Source organism: Scyliorhinus torazame, chromosome 22 (assembly GCF_047496885.1).
Source record: "Scyliorhinus torazame isolate Kashiwa2021f chromosome 22, sScyTor2.1, whole genome shotgun sequence".
Taxonomy (NCBI): Eukaryota; Metazoa; Chordata; class Chondrichthyes; order Carcharhiniformes; family Scyliorhinidae; genus Scyliorhinus; species Scyliorhinus torazame.
The window spans coordinates 3,563,307-3,586,643 of record NC_092728.1 but is presented as its reverse complement, the minus strand read 5'-3'; the positions used below and the strand labels follow the sequence as shown (position 1 = coordinate 3,586,643).

Below are 23,337 nucleotides of genomic sequence, written 5' to 3'. Positions count from 1 at the left end.
ATGTTTAATGACAGTGGGTATTACATTAGAGAGTGTTTCATGACAGTGGGTATTACATTAGAGAGTGTTTAATGACAGTATGTATTACATTAGAGAGTGTTTAATGACAGTGTGTATTACATTAGGTTGTGATTAATGACAGTGGGTATTACATTAGGTTGTGTTTAATGAAAGTATATATTACTTTAGAGAGTGTGTTTACTGACAGTAGGTATTACATTAGAGAGTGTTTAATGACAGTGGGTGTTACTTTAGAGAGTGTTTAATGACAGTGGGTATTACATTAGAGAGTGTTTAATGACAGTGGGTTTTACATTAGAGAGTGTTTAATGACAGTGTGTATTACATGAGGTTGTATTTAATGACAGTGGGTATTACATTAGAGAATGTTTAATGACAGTGGGTATTACATTATGTTGTGTTTAATTACAGTGGGTATGACATTAGGTTGTGTTTAATGACAGTGGGTATTACATTAGAGAGTGTTTAATGACAGTGCGTATTACAATAGGTTGTGTTTAATGACAGTAGGTATTACATTAGGTTGTGTTTAATGACAGTGGGTATTACATTAGAGAGTGTTTAATGACAGTGGGTATTACATACGAGAATGTTTGATGACAGTGGGTATTACATTAGAGAGTGTTTAATGAAAGTAGGTATTACATGAGAGAGTGTGTTTACTGACAGTAGGTATTACATTAGAGAGTGTTTAATGACAGTGGGTGTTACATTAGAGAGTGTTTAATGACAGTGGGTATTACATTAGAGAGTGTTTAATGACAGTGGGTATTACATTAGAGAGTGTTTAATGACAGTGGGTATTACATTAGAGAGTGTTTAATGACAGTGGGTATTACATTAGAGAGTGTTTAATGACAGTGGGTATTACATTAGAGAGTGTTTAATGACAGTATGTATTACATTAGAGAGTGTTTAATGACAGTGTGTACTACATTAGGTTGTATTTAATGACAGTGGGTATTACATTAGAGAATGTTTAATGACAGTGGGTATTACATTAGAGAGTGTTTCATGACAGTGGGTATTACATTAGAGAGTGTTTAATGACAGTATGTATTACATTAGAGAGTATTTAATGACAGTGTGTATTACATTAGGATGTATTTAATGACAGTGGGTATTACATTAGAGAATGTTTAATGACAGTGGGTATTACATTATGTTGTGTTTAATGACAGTGGGTATTACATTAGAGAGTGTTTAATGACAGTGGGTATTACATTAGGTTGTGTTTAATGACAGTGGGTATTACATTAGGTTGTATTTAATGACAGTGGGTATTACATTAGGTTGTGCTTAATGACAGTGGGTATTACATTAGAGAGTGTTTAATGACAGTAGGTATTACATGAGAGAGTGTTTAATGACAGTGGGTGTTACATTCGAGAGTGTTTAATGACAGTAGGTATTACATTGGAGAGTGTTTAATGACAGTGGGTGTTACATTAGAGAGTGTTTAATGACAGTGGGTATTACATTAGGTTGTATTTAATGACAGTGGGTATTACATTAGAGAATGTTTAATGACAGTGGGTATTATATTAGAGAGTGTTTAATGACAGTGGGTATTACATTAGGTTGTATTTAACGACAGTGGGTATTACATTAGAGAATGTTTAATGACAGTGGGTATTACATTATGTTGTGTTTAATGGCAGTGGGTATTACATTAGAGAGTGTTTAATGACAGTGGGTATTTCATTAGGTTGTGTTTAATGACAGTGGGTATTACATTAGAGAGTGTTTAATGACAGTGGGTATTACATTAGATTGTGTTTATTGACAGTGGGTATTACATTAGGTTGTGTTTAATGACAGTGGGTCTTACCTTAGGTTGTGTTTAATGACAGTGGGTATTACATTAGAGAGTGTTTAATGACAGTGGGTATTACATTTGAGAGTGTATAATGACAGTGGGTGTTACATTAGAGAGTTTGTAATGACAGTGGGCATTACATTAGGGAGTGTTTGATGACAGTGGTTATTACATTCGAGAGTGTTTAATGACAGTGGGTATAACATTAGAGTGTGTTTAATGGCAGTAGGTATTACATTATAGAGTGTTTAATGAAAGTAGGTATTACATTAGAGAGTGTGTTTACTGACAGTAGGTATTACATTAGAGAGTGTTTAATGACAGTATGTATTACATTAGAGAGTGTTTTATGACAGTAGGTATTACATTAGAGAGTGTTTAATGACAGTGGGTGTTACATTAGAGAGTGTTTAATGACAGTGGGTATTACATTCGATTCTGTTTATTGACAGTGGGTATTACATTAGGCTGTGTTTAATGACAGTAGGTATTACATTAGGTTGTGTTTAATGACAGTGGGTATTACATTAGAGAGAGTTTAATGACAGTGGGAATTACATTAGGGAGTGTTAATGACAGTGGGTATTACATGAGCGAGTTTTTAATGACAGTTGGTATTACATTAGAGTGTGTCATGACAGTGGGTATTACATTAGAGAGTGTGTAATGACAATGGGTATTACATTAGAGAGTGTGTAATGACAGTCGGTATTACATTAGAAAATGTTGAATGACAGTGGGTATTACATTAGGTTGTGTTTAATGACAGTGGATATTACATTAGATAGTGTTTAATGACAGTGGGTATTACATTAGAGATTGCATAATGACAGTGGGTGTTACATTAGGTTGTGTTTAATGACAGTGGATATTACATTAGAGAGTGTTTAATGACAGTGGGTATTACATTAGAGAGTGTATAATGACAGTGGGTGTTACATTAGAGAGTTTTTAATGACAGTGGGCATTACATTAGGGAGTGTTTAATGACAGTGGGTGTTACATTAGAGAGTGTGTCATGACAGTGGGTATTACATTAGAGAGTGTGTAATGACAATGGGTATTACATTAGAGAGTGTGTAATGACAGTCGGTATTACATTAGAGAATGTTGAATGACAGTGGGTATTACATTAGGTTGTGTTTAATGACAGTGGATATTACATTAGAGAGTGTTTAATGACAGTGGGTATTACATTAGAGAGTGTATAATGACAGTGGGTGTTACATTAGAGAGTTTTTAATGACAGTGGGCATTACATTAGGGAGTGTTTAATGACAGTGGGTGTTACATTAGAGAGTGTGTCATGACAGTGGGTATTACATTAGAGAGTGTGTAATGACAATGGGTATTACATTAGAGAGAGTGTAATGACAGTCGGTATTACATTAGAGAATGTTGAATGACAGTGGGTATTATATTAGATTGTGTATAATGACAGGTGGTATTACTTTAGGGAGTGTTTAATGACAGTAGGTATTACATTAGGTTGTGTTTAATGACAGTGGGTATTACATTAGGTTGTATTTAATGACAGTGGGTATTACATTAGAGAGTGTTTAATGGCAGTGGGTATTACATTAGGGAGTGTATAATGACAGGGTGTATTACATTAGAGAACGTTTAATGACAGTGGGTATTACATTAGGTTGTGTTTAATGACAGTGGGTATTACTTTAGGTTGTATTTAATGACAGTGGGTATTACATTAGAGAGTGTTTAATGACAGTGGATATTACATTAGAGAGTGTTTAATGACAGTGGGTATTACATTAGAGAGTGTTTAATGACAGTGGGTATTACATTAGATTGTGTATAATGACAGTGGGTATTAAATTAGATTGTGTATAATGACAGTGGGTATTACATTAGAGAGTGTTTAATGACAGTGGGTATTACATTAGAGAGTGTATAATGACAGTGGGCATTAAATTAGATTGTGTATAATGACAGTGGGTATTACATTAGAGAGTGTTTAATGACAGTGGGTATTACATTAGATTGTGTATAATGACAGTGGGTATTAAATTAGGTTGTGTATAATGACAGTGGGTATAACATTAGAGAGTGTTTAATGACAGTAGGTATTACATTAGATTGTGTTTAATGACAGTGGGTATTACATTAGAGAGTGTTTAATGACAGTGGATATTACATTAGATTGTGTATAATGACAGTGGGTATTACATTAGGTTTTGTTTAATGACAGTGGGTATTACATTAGAGAGTGTTTAATGACAGTGGGTATTACATTAGATTGTGTATAATGACAGTGGGTATTACATTAGGTTGTGTCTAATGACAGTGGGTATTACATTAGAGAGTGTTTATTGACAGTGGGTATTACATTAGATTGTGTATAATGACAGTGGGTATTACATTAGGTTGTGTTTAATGACAGTGGGTATTACATTAGAGAATGTTTAATGACAGTGGGTATTACATTAGATTGTGTTTAATGACCTTGGGTATTACATTAGATATTGTGTAATGACAGTGGGTGTTACATCAGAGAATGTATGATGACAGTGGGTATTACATTAGGTTGTGTTTAATGACAGTGGGTATTACATTAGGTTGTATTTAATGACAGAGGGTATTACATTAGAGAGTTTTTAATGACAGTGGATATTACATTAGAGAGTGTTTAATGACAGTGGGTATTACATTCGAGAGTGTTTAATGACAGTGGGGATTACATTAGATGGTATATATTGACAGTGGGTATTACATTAGATTGTGTTTAATGACAGTGGGTATTACATTAGAGAGTGTTTAATGACAGTGGGTATTACATTAGATTGTGTTTAATGACAGTGGGTATTACATTAGAGAGTGTTTAATGACAGTGGGTATTAAATTAGATTGTGTATAATGACAGTGGGTATTACATTAGGTTGTGTTTAATGACAGTGGGTATTACATTAGAGAGTGTTTAATGACAGTGGATATTACATTAGAGTGTGTGAAATGACAGTGGGTATTACATGAGAGAGTGTTTAATAACAGTGGGTATTACATTAGGTTGTGTTTAATGTGAGTGGGTATTACATTAGCGTGTGTTTAATGACAGTGGGTATTACATTAGAGAGTCTTTAATGATACTGGGTATTACATTAGAGAGTGTTTAATGACAGTGGGTATTACATTAGAGAGTGTTTAATGACAGTGGATATTACATTAGATTGTGTATAATGACAGTGGGTATTACATTAGGTTGTGTTTAATGACAGTGGGTATTACATGAGAGAGTTTTTAATGACAGTGGGTATTACATTAGATTGTGTATAATGACAGTGGGTATTACATTAGGTTTTGTTTAATGACAGTGGGTATTACATTAGAGAGTGTTTAATGACAGTTTGAATTACATTAGGTTGTGATTATTGACAGTGGGTATTACATTAGGTTGTGTTTAATGAAAGTATATATTACTTTAGAGAGTGTGTTTACTGACAGTAGGTCTTCCATTAGAGAGTGTTTAATGACAGTGGGTGTTACTTTAGAGAGTGTTTAATGACAGTGGGTATTACATTAGAGAGTGTTTAATGACAGTGGGTATTACATTAGAGAGTGTTTAATGACAGTGTGTATTACATTAGGTTGTATTTAATGACAGTGGGTATTACATTAGAGAATGTTTAATGACAGTGGGTATTACATTATGTTGTGTTTAATTACAGTGGGTATGACATTAGGTTGTGTTTAATGACAGTGGGTATTACATTAGAGAGTGTTTAATGACAGTGCGTATTACATTAGGTTGTGTTTAATGACAGTAGGTATTACATTAGGTTGTGTTTAATGACAGTGGGTATTACATTAGAGAGTGTTTAATGACAGTGGGCATTACATACGAGAATGTTTGATGACAGTGGGTATTACATTAGAGAGTGTTTAATGAAAGTAGGTATTACATGAGAGAGTGTGTTTACTGACAGTAGGTATTTCATTAGAGAGTGTTTAATGACAGTGGGTGTTACATTAGAGAGTGTTTAATGACAGTGGGTATTACATTAGAGAGTGTTTAATGACAGTGGGTATTACATTAGAGAGTGTTTAATGACAGTATGTATTACATTAGAGAGTGTTTAATGACAGTGGGTATTACATTAGAGAGTGTTTAATGACAGTGGGTATTACATTAGAGAGTGTTTAATGACAGTATGTATTACATTAGAGAGTGTTTAATGACAGTTTGTACTACATTAGGTTGTATTTAATGACAGTGGGTATTACATTAGAGAATGTTTAATGACAGTGGGTATTACATTAGAGAGTGTTTAATGACAGTGGGTATTACATTAGAGAGTGTTTAATGACAGTGGGTATTACATTAGAGAGTGTTTAATGACAGTATGTATTACATTAGAGAGTGTTTAATGACAGTGGGTATTACATTAGAGAGTGTTTCATGACAGTGGGTATTACATTAGAGAGTGTTTCATGACAGTGGGTATTACATTAGAGAGTGTTTAATGACAGTATGTATTACATTAGAGAGTGTTTAATGACAGTGTGTATTACATTAGGTTGTGATTAATGACAGTGGGTATTACATTAGGTTGTGTTTAATGAAAGTATATATTACTTTAGAGAGTGTGTTTACTGACAGTAGGTATTACATTAGAGAGTGTTTAATGACAGTGGGTGTTACTTTAGAGAGTGTTTAATGACAGTGGGTATTACATTAGAGAGTGTTTAATGACAGTGGGTTTTACATTAGAGAGTGTTTAATGACAGTGTGTATTACATTAGGTTGTATTTAATGACAGTGGGTATTACATTAGAGAATGTTTAATGACAGTGGGTATTACATTAGAGAGTGTTTCATGACAGTGGGTATTACATTAGAGAGTGTTTAATGACAGTATGTATTACATTAGAGAGTGTTTAATGACAGTGTGTATTACATTAGGTTGTGATTAATGACAGTGGGTATTACATTAGGTTGTGTTTAATGAAAGTATATATTACTTTAGAGAGTGTGTTTACTGACAGTAGGTATTACATTAGAGAGTGTTTAATGACAGTGGGTGTTACTTTAGAGAGTGTTTAATGACAGTGGGTATTACATTAGAGAGTGTTTAATGACAGTGGGTTTTACATTAGAGAGTGTTTAATGACAGTGTGTATTACATGAGGTTGTATTTAATGACAGTGGGTATTACATTAGAGAATGTTTAATGACAGTGGGTATTACATTATGTTGTGTTTAATTACAGTGGGTATGACATTAGGTTGTGTTTAATGACAGTGGGTATTACATTAGAGAGTGTTTAATGACAGTGCGTATTACATTAGGTTGTGTTTAATGACAGTAGGTATTACATTAGGTTGTGTTTAATGACAGTGGGTATTACATTAGAGAGTGTTTAATGACAGTGGGTATTACATACGAGAATGTTTGATGACAGTGGGTATTACATTAGAGAGTGTTTAATGAAAGTAGGTATTACATGAGAGAGTGTGTTTACTGACAGTAGGTATTACATTAGAGAGTGTTTAATGACAGTGGGTGTTACATTAGAGAGTGTTTAATGACAGTGGGTATTACATTAGAGAGTGTTTAATGACAGTGGGTATTACATTAGAGAGTGTTTAATGACAGTGGGTATTACATTAGAGAGTGTTTAATGACAGTGGGTATTACATTAGAGAGTGTTTAATGACAGTATGTATTACATTAGAGAGTGTTTAATGACAGTGTGTACTACATTAGGTTGTATTTAATGACAGTGGGTATTACATTAGAGAATGTTTAATGACAGTGGGTATTACATTAGAGAGTGTTTCATGACAGTGGGTATTACATTAGAGAGTGTTTAATGACAGTATGTATTACATTAGAGAGTATTTAATGACAGTGTGTATTACATTAGGATGTATTTAATGACAGTGGGTATTACATTAGAGAATGTTTAATGACAGTGGGTATTACATTATGTTGTGTTTAATGACAGTGGGTATTACATTAGAGAGTGTTTAATGACAGTGGGTATTACATTAGGTTGTGTTTAATGACAGTGGGTATTACATTAGGTTGTATTTAATGACAGTGGGTATTACATTAGGTTGTGCTTAATGACAGTGGGTATTACATTAGAGAGTGTTTAATGACAGTAGGTATTACATGAGAGAGTGTTTAATGACAGTGGGTGTTACATTCGAGAGTGTTTAATGACAGTAGGTATTACATTGGAGAGTGTTTAATGACAGTGGGTGTTACATTAGAGAGTGTTTAATGAAAGTGGGTGTTACATTAGAGAGTGTTTAATGACAGTGGGTATTATATTAGAGAGTGTTTAATGACAGTGGGTATTACATTAGGTTGTATTTAATGACAGTGGGTATTACATTAGAGAATGTTTAATGACAGTGGGTATTATATTAGAGAGTGTTTAATGACAGTGGGTATTACATTAGGTTGTATTTAACGACAGTGGGTATTACATTAGAGAATGTTTAATGACAGTGGGTATTACATTATGTTGTGTTTAATGGCAGTGGGTATTACATTAGAGAGTGTTTAATGACAGTGGGTATTTCATTAGGTTGTGTTTAATGACAGTGGGTATTACATTAGAGAGTGTTTAATGACAGTGGGTATTACATTAGATTGTGTTTATTGACAGTGGGTATTACATTAGGTTGTGTTTAATGACAGTGGGTCTTACATTAGGTTGTGTTTAATGACAGTGGGTATTACATTAGAGAGTGTTTAATGACAGTGGGTATTACATTTGAGAGTGTATAATGACAGTGGGTGTTACATTAGAGAGTTTGTAATGACAGTGGGCATTACATTAGGGAGTGTTTGATGACAGTGGTTATTACATTCGAGAGTGTTTAATGACAGTGGGTATAACATTAGAGTGTGTTTAATGGCAGTAGGTATTACATTATAGAGTGTTTAATGAAAGTAGGTATTACATTAGAGAGTGTGTTTACTGACAGTAGGTATTACATTAGAGAGTGTTTAATGACAGTATGTATTACATTAGAGAGTGTTTTATGACAGTAGGTATTACATTAGAGAGTGTTTAATGACAGTGGGTGTTACATTAGAGAGTGTTTAATGACAGTGGGTATTACATTAGAGAGTGTTTAATGACAGTATGTATTACATTAGAGAGTGTTTTATGACAGTGGGTATTACATTAGGTTGTATTTAATGACAGTGGGTATTACATTAGAGAATGTTTAACGACAGTGGGTATTACATTATGTTGTGTTTAATTACAGTGGGTATTACATTAGGTTGTGTTTAATGACAGTGGGTATTACATTAGAGAGTGTTTAATGACAGTGGGTATTACAGTAGGTTGTGTTTAATGACAGTGGGTATTACATTAGGTTGGGTTTAATGACAGTGGGTATTACATTAGAGAGTATTTAATGACAGTGGGTATTACATTAGAGAGTGTTTAATCACAGTATGTTTTACATTAGAGAGTGTTTAATGACAGTGTGTATTACATTAGGGTGTATTTAATGACAGTGGGTATTACATTAGAGAATGTTTAATGACAGTGGGTATTACATTAGGTTGTGTTTAACGACAGTGGGTATTACATTAGAGAATGTTTGGTGACAGTGGGTATTACATTAGAGAGTGTTTAATGAGAGTGGGTATAACATTAGAGTGTGTTTAATGACAGTAGGTATTACATTAGAGAGTGTTTAATGACAGTGGGTATTACATTAGAGTTTGTTTAATGACAGTGGGTATTACATTAGAGAGTGTTTAATGACAGTGGGTATTACATTAGAGAGTGTGTTTACTGACAGTAGGTATTACATTAGAGAGTGTTTAATGACAGTGGGTGTTACACTAGAGAGTGTTTAATGACAGTGGGTATTACATTAGAGAGTGTTTAATGACAGTGGGTATTACATTAGAGAATGTTTGATGACAGTGGGTATTACATTAGAGAGTGTTTAATGACAGTGGGTGTTACATTAGAGTGTGTTTAATGACAGTGGGTTTTACATTAGAGAATGTTTAATGACAGTGGGTATTACATTAGAGAGTTTTTAATGACAGTATGTATTACATTAGAGAGTGTTTAATGACAGTGGGTATTACATTAGAGAGTGGTTAATGACAGTGGGTATTACATTAGAGAGTGTTTAATGACAGTATGTATTACATTAGAGAGTGTTTAATGACAGTAGGTATTACATTAGAGAGTGTTTAATGACAGTGGGTGTTATATTAGAGAGTGTTTAATGACAGTGGGTATTACATTAGAGAGTGTTTAATGACAGTATGTATTACATTAGAGAGTGTTTAATGACAGTGGGTATTACATTAGGTTGTATTTAATGACAGTGGGTATTACATTAGAGAATGTTTAACGACAGTGGATATTACGTTATGTTGTGTTTAATTACAGTGGGTATTACATTAGGTTGTGTTTAATGACAGTGGGTATTACATTAGAGAGTGTTTAATGACAGTTGGTATTACATTAGGTTGTGTTTAATGACAGTGGGTATTACATTAGGTTGGGTTTAATGACAGTGGGTATTACATTAGAGAGTGTTTAATGACAGTGGGTATTACATTAGAGAGTGTTTAATCACAGTATGTTTTACATTAGAGAGTGTTTAATGACAGTGTGTATTACATTAGGTTGTGTTTAATGACAGTGGGTATTACATTAGAGAGTGTTTAATGACAGTATGTATTACATTAGAGAGTGTTTAATGACAGTGGGTATTACATTAGAGAGTGTTTCATGACAGTGGGTATTACATTAGAGAGTGTTTCATGACAGTGGGTATTACATTAGAGAGTGTTTAATGACAGTATGTATTACATTAGAGAGTGTTTAATGACAGTGTGTATTACATTAGGTTGTGATTAATGACAGTGGGTATTACATTAGGTTGTGTTTAATGAAAGTATATATTACTTTAGAGAGTGTGTTTACTGACAGTAGGTATTACATTAGAGAGTGTTTAATGACAGTGGGTGTTACTTTAGAGAGTGTTTAATGACAGTGGGTATTACATTAGAGAGTGTTTAATGACAGTGGGTTTTACATTAGAGAGTGTTTAATGACAGTGTGTATTACATTAGGTTGTATTTAATGACAGTGGGTATTACATTAGAGAATGTTTAATGACAGTGGGTATTACATTAGAGAGTGTTTCATGACAGTGGGTATTACATTAGAGAGTGTTTAATGACAGTATGTATTACATTAGAGAGTGTTTAATGACAGTGTGTATTACATTAGGTTGTGATTAATGACAGTGGGTATTACATTAGGTTGTGTTTAATGAAAGTATATATTACTTTAGAGAGTGTGTTTACTGACAGTAGGTATTACATTAGAGAGTGTTTAATGACAGTGGGTGTTACTTTAGAGAGTGTTTAATGACAGTGGGTATTACATTAGAGAGTGTTTAATGACAGTGGGTTTTACATTAGAGAGTGTTTAATGACAGTGTGTATTACATGAGGTTGTATTTAATGACAGTGGGTATTACATTAGAGAATGTTTAATGACAGTGGGTATTACATTATGTTGTGTTTAATTACAGTGGGTATGACATTAGGTTGTGTTTAATGACAGTGGGTATTACATTAGAGAGTGTTTAATGACAGTGCGTATTACATTAGGTTGTGTTTAATGACAGTAGGTATTACATTAGGTTGTGTTTAATGACAGTGGGTATTACATTAGAGAGTGTTTAATGACAGTGGGTATTACATACGAGAATGTTTGATGACAGTGGGTATTACATTAGAGAGTGTTTAATGAAAGTAGGTATTACATGAGAGAGTGTGTTTACTGACAGTAGGTATTACATTAGAGAGTGTTTAATGACAGTGGGTGTTACATTAGAGAGTGTTTAATGACAGTGGGTATTACATTAGAGAGTGTTTAATGACAGTGGGTATTACATTAGAGAGTGTTTAATGACAGTGGGTATTACATTAGAGAGTGTTTAATGACAGTGGGTATTACATTAGAGAGTGTTTAATGACAGTATGTATTACATTAGAGAGTGTTTAATGACAGTGTGTACTACATTAGGTTGTATTTAATGACAGTGGGTATTACATTAGAGAATGTTTAATGACAGTGGGTATTACATTAGAGAGTGTTTCATGACAGTGGGTATTACATTAGAGAGTGTTTAATGACAGTATGTATTACATTAGAGAGTATTTAATGACAGTGTGTATTACATTAGGATGTATTTAATGACAGTGGGTATTACATTAGAGAATGTTTAATGACAGTGGGTATTACATTATGTTGTGTTTAATGACAGTGGGTATTACATTAGAGAGTGTTTAATGACAGTGGGTATTACATTAGGTTGTGTTTAATGACAGTGGGTATTACATTAGGTTGTATTTAATGACAGTGGGTATTACATTAGGTTGTGCTTAATGACAGTGGGTATTACATTAGAGAGTGTTTAATGACAGTAGGTATTACATGAGAGAGTGTTTAATGACAGTGGGTGTTACATTCGAGAGTGTTTAATGACAGTAGGTATTACATTGGAGAGTGTTTAATGACAGTGGGTGTTACATTAGAGAGTGTTTAATGAAAGTGGGTGTTACATTAGAGAGTGTTTAATGACAGTGGGTATTATATTAGAGAGTGTTTAATGACAGTGGGTATTACATTAGGTTGTATTTAATGACAGTGGGTATTACATTAGAGAATGTTTAATGACAGTGGGTATTATATTAGAGAGTGTTTAATGACAGTGGGTATTACATTAGGTTGTATTTAACGACAGTGGGTATTACATTAGAGAATGTTTAATGACAGTGGGTATTACATTATGTTGTGTTTAATGGCAGTGGGTATTACATTAGAGAGTGTTTAATGACAGTGGGTATTTCATTAGGTTGTGTTTAATGACAGTGGGTATTACATTAGAGAGTGTTTAATGACAGTGGGTATTACATTAGATTGTGTTTATTGACAGTGGGTATTACATTAGGTTGTGTTTAATGACAGTGGGTCTTACATTAGGTTGTGTTTAATGACAGTGGGTATTACATTAGAGAGTGTTTAATGACAGTGGGTATTACATTTGAGAGTGTATAATGACAGTGGGTGTTACATTAGAGAGTTTGTAATGAGAGTGGGCATTACATTAGGGAGTGTTTGATGACAGTGGTTATTACATTCGAGAGTGTTTAATGACAGTGGGTATAACATTAGAGTGTGTTTAATGGCAGTAGGTATTACATTATAGAGTGTTTAATGAAAGTAGGTATTACATTAGAGAGTGTGTTTACTGACAGTAGGTATTACATTAGAGAGTGTTTAATGACAGTATGTATTACATTAGAGAGTGTTTTATGACAGTAGGTATTACATTAGAGAGTGTTTAATGACAGTGGGTGTTACATTAGAGAGTGTTTAATGACAGTGGGTATTACATTAGAGAGTGTTTAATGACAGTATGTATTACATTAGAGAGTGTTTTATGACAGTGGGTATTACATTAGGTTGTATTTAATGACAGTGGGTATTACATTAGAGAATGTTTAACGACAGTGGGTATTACATTATGTTGTGTTTAATTACAGTGGGTATTACATTAGGTTGTGTTTAATGACAGTGGGTATTACATTAGAGAGTGTTTAATGACAGTGGGTATTACAGTAGGTTGTGTTTAATGACAGTGGGTATTACATTAGGTTGGGTTTAATGACAGTGGGTATTACATTAGAGAGTATTTAATGACAGTGGGTATTACATTAGAGAGTGTTTAATCACAGTATGTTTTACATTAGAGAGTGTTTAATGACAGTGTGTATTACATTAGGGTGTATTTAATGACAGTGGGTATTACATTAGAGAATGTTTAATGACAGTGGGTATTACATTAGGTTGTGTTTAACGACAGTGGGTATTACATTAGAGAATGTTTGGTGACAGTGGGTATTACATTAGAGAGTGTTTAATGAGAGTGGGTATAACATTAGAGTGTGTTTAATGACAGTAGGTATTACATTAGAGAGTGTTTAATGACAGTGGGTATTACATTAGAGTTTGTTTAATGACAGTGGGTATTACATTAGAGAGTGTTTAATGACAGTGGGTATTACATTAGAGAGTGTGTTTACTGACAGTAGGTATTACATTAGAGAGTGTTTAATGACAGTGGGTGTTACACTAGAGAGTGTTTAATGACAGTGGGTATTACATTAGAGAGTGTTTAATGACAGTGGGTATTACATTAGAGAATGTTTGATGACAGTGGGTATTACATTAGAGAGTGTTTAATGACAGTGGGTGTTACATTAGAGTGTGTTTAATGACAGTGGGTTTTACATTAGAGAATGTTTAATGACAGTGGGTATTACATTAGAGAGTTTTTAATGACAGTATGTATTACATTAGAGAGTGTTTAATGACAGTGGGTATTACATTAGAGAGTGGTTAATGACAGTGGGTATTACATTAGAGAGTGTTTAATGACAGTATGTATTACATTAGAGAGTGTTTAATGACAGTAGGTATTACATTAGAGAGTGTTTAATGACAGTGGGTGTTATATTAGAGAGTGTTTAATGACAGTGGGTATTACATTAGAGAGTGTTTAATGACAGTATGTATTACATTAGAGAGTGTTTAATGACAGTGGGTATTACATTAGGTTGTATTTAATGACAGTGGGTATTACATTAGAGAATGTTTAACGACAGTGGATATTACGTTATGTTGTGTTTAATTACAGTGGGTATTACATTAGGTTGTGTTTAATGACAGTGGGTATTACATTAGAGAGTGTTTAATGACAGTTGGTATTACATTAGGTTGTGTTTAATGACAGTGGGTATTACATTAGGTTGGGTTTAATGACAGTGGGTATTACATTAGAGAGTGTTTAATGACAGTGGGTATTACATTAGAGAGTGTTTAATCACAGTATGTTTTACATTAGAGAGTGTTTAATGACAGTGTGTATTACATTAGGTTGTATTTAATGACAGTGGGTATTACATTAGAGAATGTTTAATGACAGTGGGTATTACATTAGGGAGTGTTTAACGACAGTGGGTATTACATTAGAGAATGTTTGGTGACAGTGGGTATTACATTAGAGAGTGTTTAATGACAGTGGGTATAACATTAGAGTTTGTTCAATGACAGTAGGTATTACATTAGAGAGTGTTTAATGAAAGTAGGTTTTACATTAGAGAGTGTGTTTTCCGACAGTAGGTATTACATTAGAGAGTGTTTAATGACAGTGGGTGTTACATTAGAGAGTGTTTAATGACAGTGGGTATTACATTAGAGTTTGTTTAATGACAGTGGGTATTACATTAGAGAGTGTTTAATGACAGCATGTATTACATTAGAGAGTGTTTAATGACAGCATGTATTACATTAGAGAGTGTTTAATGACAGTAGGTATTACATTAGAGTGTTTAATGACAGTGGGTGTTACATTAGAGAGTGTTTATTGACAGTGGGTGTTACATTAGAGAATGTTTGATGACAGTGGGTATTAAATTTGAGAGTGTTTAATGACAGTATGTATTACATTAGAGAGTGTTTAATGACAGTGTGTACTACATTAGGTTGTATTTAATGACAGTGGGTATTACATTAGAGAATGTTTAATGACAGTGGGTATTACATTATGTTGTGTTTAATGACAGTGGGTATTACATTAGAGAGTGTTTAATGACAGTGGGTATTACATTATGTTGTGTTTAATGACAGTGGGTATTACATTAGAGAGTGTTTAATGACAGTGGGTATTACATTTCGTTGTGTTTAATGACAGTGGGTATTACATTAGGTTGTGTTTAATGACAGTGGGTATTACATTAGGTTGTGTTTAATGACAGTTGGTATTACATTAGAGAGTGTTTAATGACAGTAGGTATTACATTAGAGAGTGTTTATTGACAGTGGGTGTTACATTAGAGAGTGTTTAATGACAGTAGGTATTACATTAGAGAGTGTTTAATGACAGTGGGTGTTACATTAGAGAGTGTTTAATGACAGTGGGTGTTACATTAGAGAGTGTTTAATGACAGTGGGTATTACATTAGAGAGTGTTTAATGACAGTGGGTCTTACATTAGAGAGTGTTTAATGACAGTATGTATTATATTAGAGAATGTTTAATGACAGTGGGTATTACATTAGGTTGTATTTAATGACAGTGGGTATTACATTAGAGAATGTTTAATGACAGTGGGTATTACATTATGTTGTGTTTAATGACAGTGGGTATTACAATAGGTTGTGTTTAATGACAGTGGGTATTACATTATGTTGTGTTTAATGACAGTGGGTCTTACATTAGAGAGTGTTTAATGACAGTAGGTATTACATTAGAGAGTGTTTAATGACAGTGGGTGTTACATTAGAGAGTGTTTAATGACAGTGGGTATTACATTAGAGAGTGTTTAATGACAGTGGGTATTACATTAGAGAGTTTTTAATGACGGTGGGTATTACATTAGAGAGTGTTTAATGACCTTATGTATTACATTAGAGAGTGTTTAATGACAGTAGGTATTACATTAGAGAGTGTTTAATGACAGTAGGTATTACATTAGAGAGTGTTTAATGACAGTGGGTGTTACATTAGAGAGTGTTTAATGACAGTGGGTATTACATTAGAGAGTGTTTAATGACCGTATGTATTCCATTAGAGAGTGTTTAATGACAGTAGGTATTACATTAGAGAGTGTTTAATGACAGTAGGTATTACATTAGAGAGTGTTTAATGACAGTGGGTGTTACATTAGAGAGTGTTTAATGACAGTGGGTATTACATTAGAGAGTGTTTAATGAATGTAGGTATTACATTAGAGAGTGTTTAATGACAGTGTATTACATTAGGTTGTGTTTAATGACAGTGGGTGTTACATTAGAGAGTGTTTAATGACAGTGGGTATTACATTAGAGAGTGTTTAATGACAGTGGGTATTACATTAGAGAGTTTTTAATGACAGTGGGTATTACATTAGAGAGTGTTTAATGACCTTATGTATTACATTAGAGAGTGTTTAATGACAGTAGGTATTACATTAGAGAGTGTTTAATGACAGTAGGTATTACATTAGAGAGTGTTTAATGACAGTGGGTGTTACATTAGAGAGTGTTTAATGACAGTAGGTATTACATTAGAGAGTGTTTAATGACAGTGGGTGTTACATTAGAGAGTGTTTAATGACAGTGGGTATTACATTAGAGAAGCACGGTGGCACAGTGGTAGCACTGCAGTCTCACAGCGCCGAGGTCCCAGGTTCGATCCCGGCTCTGGGTCACTGTCCGTGTGGAGTTTGCACATTCGCCCCGTGTTTGCATGGGTTTTTTAGGGGCTGGTTTAGCACAGTGGGAAATACAGAACAATGCCAGCAGCGTGGGTTCACTTCCCGTACCAGCCTCCCCGAACAGGCACCGGAATGTGGCGACTAGGGGCTTTTCACAGTAACTTCATTGAAAACCTACTCATCACAATAAGTGATTATTATTAAATTCAATTGCCTAGGACCCCAATTTTCAGCACTTACAGGGGTTATTTTGGGCCCAGAATTATGTCCCCCATCATATGGTTGCACTTTTGTGGGCGGCACGGTAGCACAAGTGGATAGCACTGTGGCTTCACAGCCCCAGGGTCCCTGGTTCGATTCCCAGCTGGGTCACTGTCTGTGTGGAGTCTGCACGTTCTCCCCGTGTCTGCATTGGTTTCCTCCGGGTGCTCCGGTTTCCTCCCACAGTCCAAAGACATGCAGGTTAGGTGGATTGGTCATGATAAATTGTCTTCAGTGGCCAAAAAGGTTAGGAGGGGTTATTGGGTTACAGGGATAGAGTGGAAGTGAGGGCTTAAGTGGGTCGGTGCAGACTCGATAGCCGAATGGCCTCCTTCTTGGATAGTCAGAGGCTTTTCCCCAGGGTAGAGGTGTCAATTACTAGGGGGCATAGGTTTAAGGTGAGAGGGGCAAGGTTTAGAGTAGATGTACGAGGCATGTTTTTTACGCAGAGGGTAGTGGGTGCCTGGAACTCACTACCGGAGGAGGTAGTGGAAGCAGGGACGATAGGGACATTTAAGGGGCATCTTGACAAATATATGAATAGGATGGGAATAGAAGGATATGGACCCAGGAAGTGTAGAAGATTGTAGTTTAGTCGGGCAGTATGGTCGGCACGGGCTTGGAGGGCCGAAGGGCCTGTTCCTGTGCTGTACTATTCTTTGTTCTTTGTTTGTTCTTTGTAGAGTGTGTTTAATGACAGTAGGTATTACATTAGAGAGTGTTTAATGAAAGTAGGTATTACATTAGAGAGTGTGTTTACTGACAGTAGGTATTACATTAGAGAGTGTTTAATGACAGTGGGTATTACATTAGAGAGTGTTTAATGACAGTATGTATTACATTAGAGAGTATTTAATGACAGTGGGTATTACATTAGAGAGTGTTTAATGACAGTGGGTATTACATTAGAGAGTGTTTAATGACAGTGGGTATTACATTAGACAGTGTTTAATGACAGTATGTATTACATTAGAGAGTGTTTAATGACAGTGTGTATTACATTAGGTTGTATTTAATGACAGTGGGTATTACATTAGAGAATGTTTAATGACAGTGGGTATTACATTAGAGAGTGTTTAATGACAGTATGTATTACATTAGAGATTGTTTAATGACAGTATGTATTACATTAGAGAGTGTTTAATGACAGTGTGTATTACATTAGGTTGTGTTTAATGACAGTGGGCATTACATTAGAGAATGTTTAATGACAGTGGGTATTACATTATGTTGTGTTTAATGACAGTGGGTATTACATTAGAGAGTGTTTAATGGCAGTGGGTATTACATTAGGTTGTGTTTAATGACAGTGGGTATTACATTAGAGAATGTTTAATGACAGTGGGTATTACATTAGGTTGTGTTTAATGACAGTGGGTATTATATTAGGTTGTGTTTAATGACAGTGGGTATTACATTAGGTTGTGTTTAATGACAGTGGGTATTGCATTAGAGAGTGTTTAATGTGAAAGAACAAAACAAAGAAATGTACAGCACAGGAACAGGCCCTTCGGCCCTCCAAGCCCGTGCCGACCATACTGCCCGACTAAACTACAATCTTCTACACTTTCTGGGTCCATATCCTTCTATTCCCATCCTATTCATATATTTGTCAAGATGCCCCTTAAATGTCCCTATCGTCCCTGCTTCCACTACCTCCTCCGGTAGCGAGTTCCAGGTACCCACTACCCTCTGCGTAAAAAACTTGCCTCGTACATCTACTCTAAACCTTGCCCCTCTCACCTTAAACCTATGCCCCCTAGTAATTGACCCCTCTACCATGGGGAAAATCCTCTGACTATCCACTCTGTCTATGCCCCTCATAATTTTGTATACCTCTATCAGGTCGCCCCTCAACCTCCTTCGTTCCAGTGAGAACAAACCGAGTTTATTCAACCGCTCCTCATAGCTTATGCCCTCCATACCAGGCAACATTCTGGTAAATCTCTTCTGCACCCTCTCTAAAGCCTCCACATCCTTCTGGTAGTGTGGCGACCAGAATTGAACACTATACTCCAAGTGTGGCCTAACTAAGGTTCTGTACAGCTGCAACATGACTTGCCAATTCTTACACTCAATGCCCCGGCCAATGAAGGCTAGCATGCCGTATGCCTTCTTGACTACCTTCTCCACCTGTGTTGCCCCTTTCAATGACCTGTGGACCTGTACTCCTAGATCTCTTTGATTTTCAATACTCTTGAGGGTTCTACCATTCACTGTATATTCCCTACCTGCATTAGACCTTCCAAAATGCATTACCTCACATTTGTCCGGATTAAACTCCATCTGCCATTTCTCCGCCCAAGTCTCCAGACAATCTAAATCCTGCTGTATCCTCAGACAGTCCTCATCGCTATCCACAATTCCACCAACCTTTGTGTCGTCTGCAAACTTACTAATCAGACCAGTCACATTTTCCTCCAAATCATTTATATATACTACAAAGAGCAAAGGTCCCAGCACTGATCCCTGTGGAACACCACTGGTCACAGACCTCCAATTAGAAAAGCATCCCTCCATTGCTACCCTCTGCCTTCTATGGCCTAGCCAGTTCTGTATCCACCTTGCCAGTTCACCCCTGATCCCGTGTGACTTCACCTTTTGTAACATGTCAGTGGGTATTACATTAGAGAGTGTTTAATGACAGTGGGAATTACATTAGGTTGTGTTTAATGACAGTGGGTATAACATTAGAGAGTGTTTAATGACAGTGGGTATTACATTAGAGAGTGTTTAATGACAGTGGGTATTACATTAGAGAGTGTTTAATGACAGTGGGTATTACATTAGAGAGTGTGTAATGACAGTGGGTATTACATTAGAGTGTGTTTAATGACAGTGGGTAATACATTAGAGAGTGTTTCATGACAGTGAGTATTACATTAGAGAGTGTTTAACGACAGTGGGTATTACATTAGAGACTGTTTAATGACAGTTGCACAGCAATCCACAATGGAGATTTCTATTCACAGAAGAAACGTAAGCAGGATCCTGTAATTGAAGAAATTTGCGACGAGCTAAATCTCGAAGACGAGAAGGTATGATTTTTCTTCGCTTCCTCGAATGCGCTCTGTGGGAGTGAATGGGAAGGAGTTTGGGTCCATTGCGATTGTGTACAGTGGGAGTGAACGGGAAGGGGTTAGTGTCCATTGGGATTGTGTACAGCGGGAGTGAACGGGAAGGAGTTTGGGTCCATTGGGATTGTGTATAGTGGGAGTGAATGGGAAGGGGTTTGGGTCCATTGGGATTGTGCACAGTGGGAGTGAACGGGAAGGGGTTTGGGTCCATTTGTATTGTGCACAGTGGGAGTGAACAGGAAGGGGTTTGGGTCCATTGGGATTGTGTACAGTGGTAGTGAACGGGAAGGGGTTTGGGTCCATTGGGATTGTGTGCAGTGGGAGTGAAGGGGAAGAGGTCTGGGTCCATTGGGATTGTGTACAGTGGGAGTGAACGGGAAGGGGATTGGGCCCATTGAGATAGTGTACAGTGGGAATGAACGGGAAGGGATTTGGGTCCATTTGGATAGTGTACAGTGGGAGTGAAGGGGAAGAGGTTTGGGTCCATTGGGATTGTTTGGAGTGGGAGTGAACGGGTAGGGGTTTGGGTCCATTGGGATTGTGTACAGTGGAAGTGAACGGGAAGGGGTTTGGGTCCATTGGGATTGTGTGCAGTGGGGGTGAAGGGGAAGAGGTTTGGGTCCATTGGGATTGTGTACAGTGGGAGTGAACGGGAAGGGGTTTCGGTCCATTGGGATTGTGTACACTGGGAGTGAACGGGAAGGGGTTTGGGTCCATTGGGATTGTGCACAGTGGGAGAGAATGGGAAGGGGTTTTGGTCCATTGGGATTGTGTACACTGGGAGTGAACGGGAAGGGGTTTCGGTCCATTGGGATTGTGCACAGTGGGAGAGAACTGGAAGGGGTTTGGGTCCATTGGGATTGTGGACAGTGGGAGGGAATGGGAAGGGGTTTGGGTCCTTTGGGATTGTGGACACTGGGAGTGAACGGGAAGGGGTTTGGGTCCATTGGGATTGAGTCAAGTGGGAGTGAACGGGAAGGGGTCAATGTCCATTGGGATTGTGGACAGTGGGTGTGAACGGCAAGGGGTTTGAGTCCATTGGGATTGTGTGCAGTGGGAGTGAAGGGGAAGAGGTTTGGGTCCATTGGTATTATGTACAGGGGGAGTGAACTAGAAGGGGTTTGGGTCCATTGGAATTGTGTACAGTGGGAATGAACGGGAAGGGGTTTGGGACAATTAGGATTGTGCACAGTGGGAGAGAATGGGAAGGGGTTTCGCTCCATTGGGATTGTGGACAGTGGGAGTGAACAGGAAGGGGTTTGGGTACATTGGGATTGTGTACAGTGGGAGTGAACGGGAAGGGGTTTGGGTACATTGGGATTGTGTACAGTGGGTGTGAACGGGAAGGTGTTTGGGTCCTTTGGGATTGTGTACAGTGGGAGTGAACGGGAAGGGGTTTGGGTCCATTGGGATTGAGTACAGTGGGAGTGAACGGGAAGGGGTTTGGGTCCATTGGGATTGGGTACAGTGGGAGTGAACGGGAAGGGGTTTGGGTCCATTGGGATTGTGTACAGTGGGAATGAACGGGAAGGGGTTTGGGTCCATTGGGATTGTGTGCAGTGGGAGTGAACGGGAAGGGGTTTGGGTCCATTGGGATTGTGTACAGTAGGGGTGAACAGGAAGGGGTTTGGGTTCATTGGGATTGTGTACACTGGGAGTGAACGGGAAGGGGTTTGGGTCCATTGGGATTGGGTACAGTGGGAGTGAACGGGAAGGGGTTTGGGTCCATTGGGATTGTGTACAGTGGGAATGAACGGGAAGGAGATTGGGTCCGTTGGGATTGTGTGCAGTGGGGGTGAAGGGGAAGAGGTTTGGGTCCAATGGGATTGTGTACAGTAGGGGTGAACGGGAAGGGGTTTGGGTCCATTGGGGTTGTGTACAGTGGGAGTGAACGGGAAGGGGTTTGGGTCCATTGGGATTGTGCACAGTTGGAGTGAATGGGAAGGGGTTTGGGTCCATTGGGATTGTGTACAGTGGGAGTGAACGGGAAGGTGTTTGGGTCCTTTGGGATTGTGTACAGTGGGAGTGAATGGGAAGGGGTTTGGGTCCATTGGGATTGTGCACAGTTGGAGTGAATGGGAAGGGGTTTGGGTCCATTGGGATTGTGCACAGTGGGAGTGAACGGGAAGGGGTTTGGGTCCATTGGGATTGTGTACAGTGGGAGTGAACGGGAAGGTGTTTCGGTCCATTGGGATTGTGTACACTGGGAGTGAACGGGAAGGGGTTTGGGTCCATTGGGATTGTGCACAGTGGGAGAGAATGGGAAGGGGTTTTGGTCCATTGGGATTGTGCACACTGGGAGTGAACGGGAAGGGGTTTGGGTCCTTTGGGATTGTGTACACTGGGAGTGAATGGGATGGGGTTTGGGTCCATTGGGATTGTGTACAGTGGGAATGAACGGGAAGGGGTTTGGGTCCGTTGGGATTGTGTGCAGTGGGGGTGAAGGGAAAGAGGTTTGGGTCCATTGGGATTGTGTACAGTAGGGGTAAACGGGAAGGGGTTTGGGTTCATTGGGATTGTGTACAGTGGGAGTGAACGGGAAGGGGTTTGGGTCCATTGGGATTGTGCACAGTGGGAGAGAATGGGAAGGGGTTTGGGTCCATTGGGATTGTGGACAGTGGGAGGGGATGGGGAGGGTTTGGGTCCTTTGGGATTGTGGACACTGGGAGTGAACGGGAAGGGGTTTGGGTCCATTGGGATTGAGTCAAGTGGGAGTGAACGGGAAGGGGTTAGTGTCCATTGGGATTGTGTACAGTGGGAGTGAACGGGAAGGCGTTTGGGACAATTAGGATTGTGCACAGTGGGAGAGAATGGGAAGGGGTTTCGCTCCATTGGGATTGTGGACAGTAGGAGTGAACGGGAAGGGGTTTG

General features: G+C 37.4%; 1 protein-coding gene across 1 annotated transcript in view; it reads left to right on the top strand.

Annotated features, from left to right (window-relative positions):
* Positions 1–23,337, top strand: part of LOC140399406 (rho guanine nucleotide exchange factor 3-like) — a 930,630-nt gene that overhangs the window by 59,544 nt on the left and 847,749 nt on the right. The window contains exon 3 of the mRNA XM_072488985.1: positions 20,362–20,427. Coding sequence (XP_072345086.1) covers positions 20,362–20,427 — 66 coding nt within the window. The remainder of the gene's footprint in view (positions 1–20,361; positions 20,428–23,337) is intronic.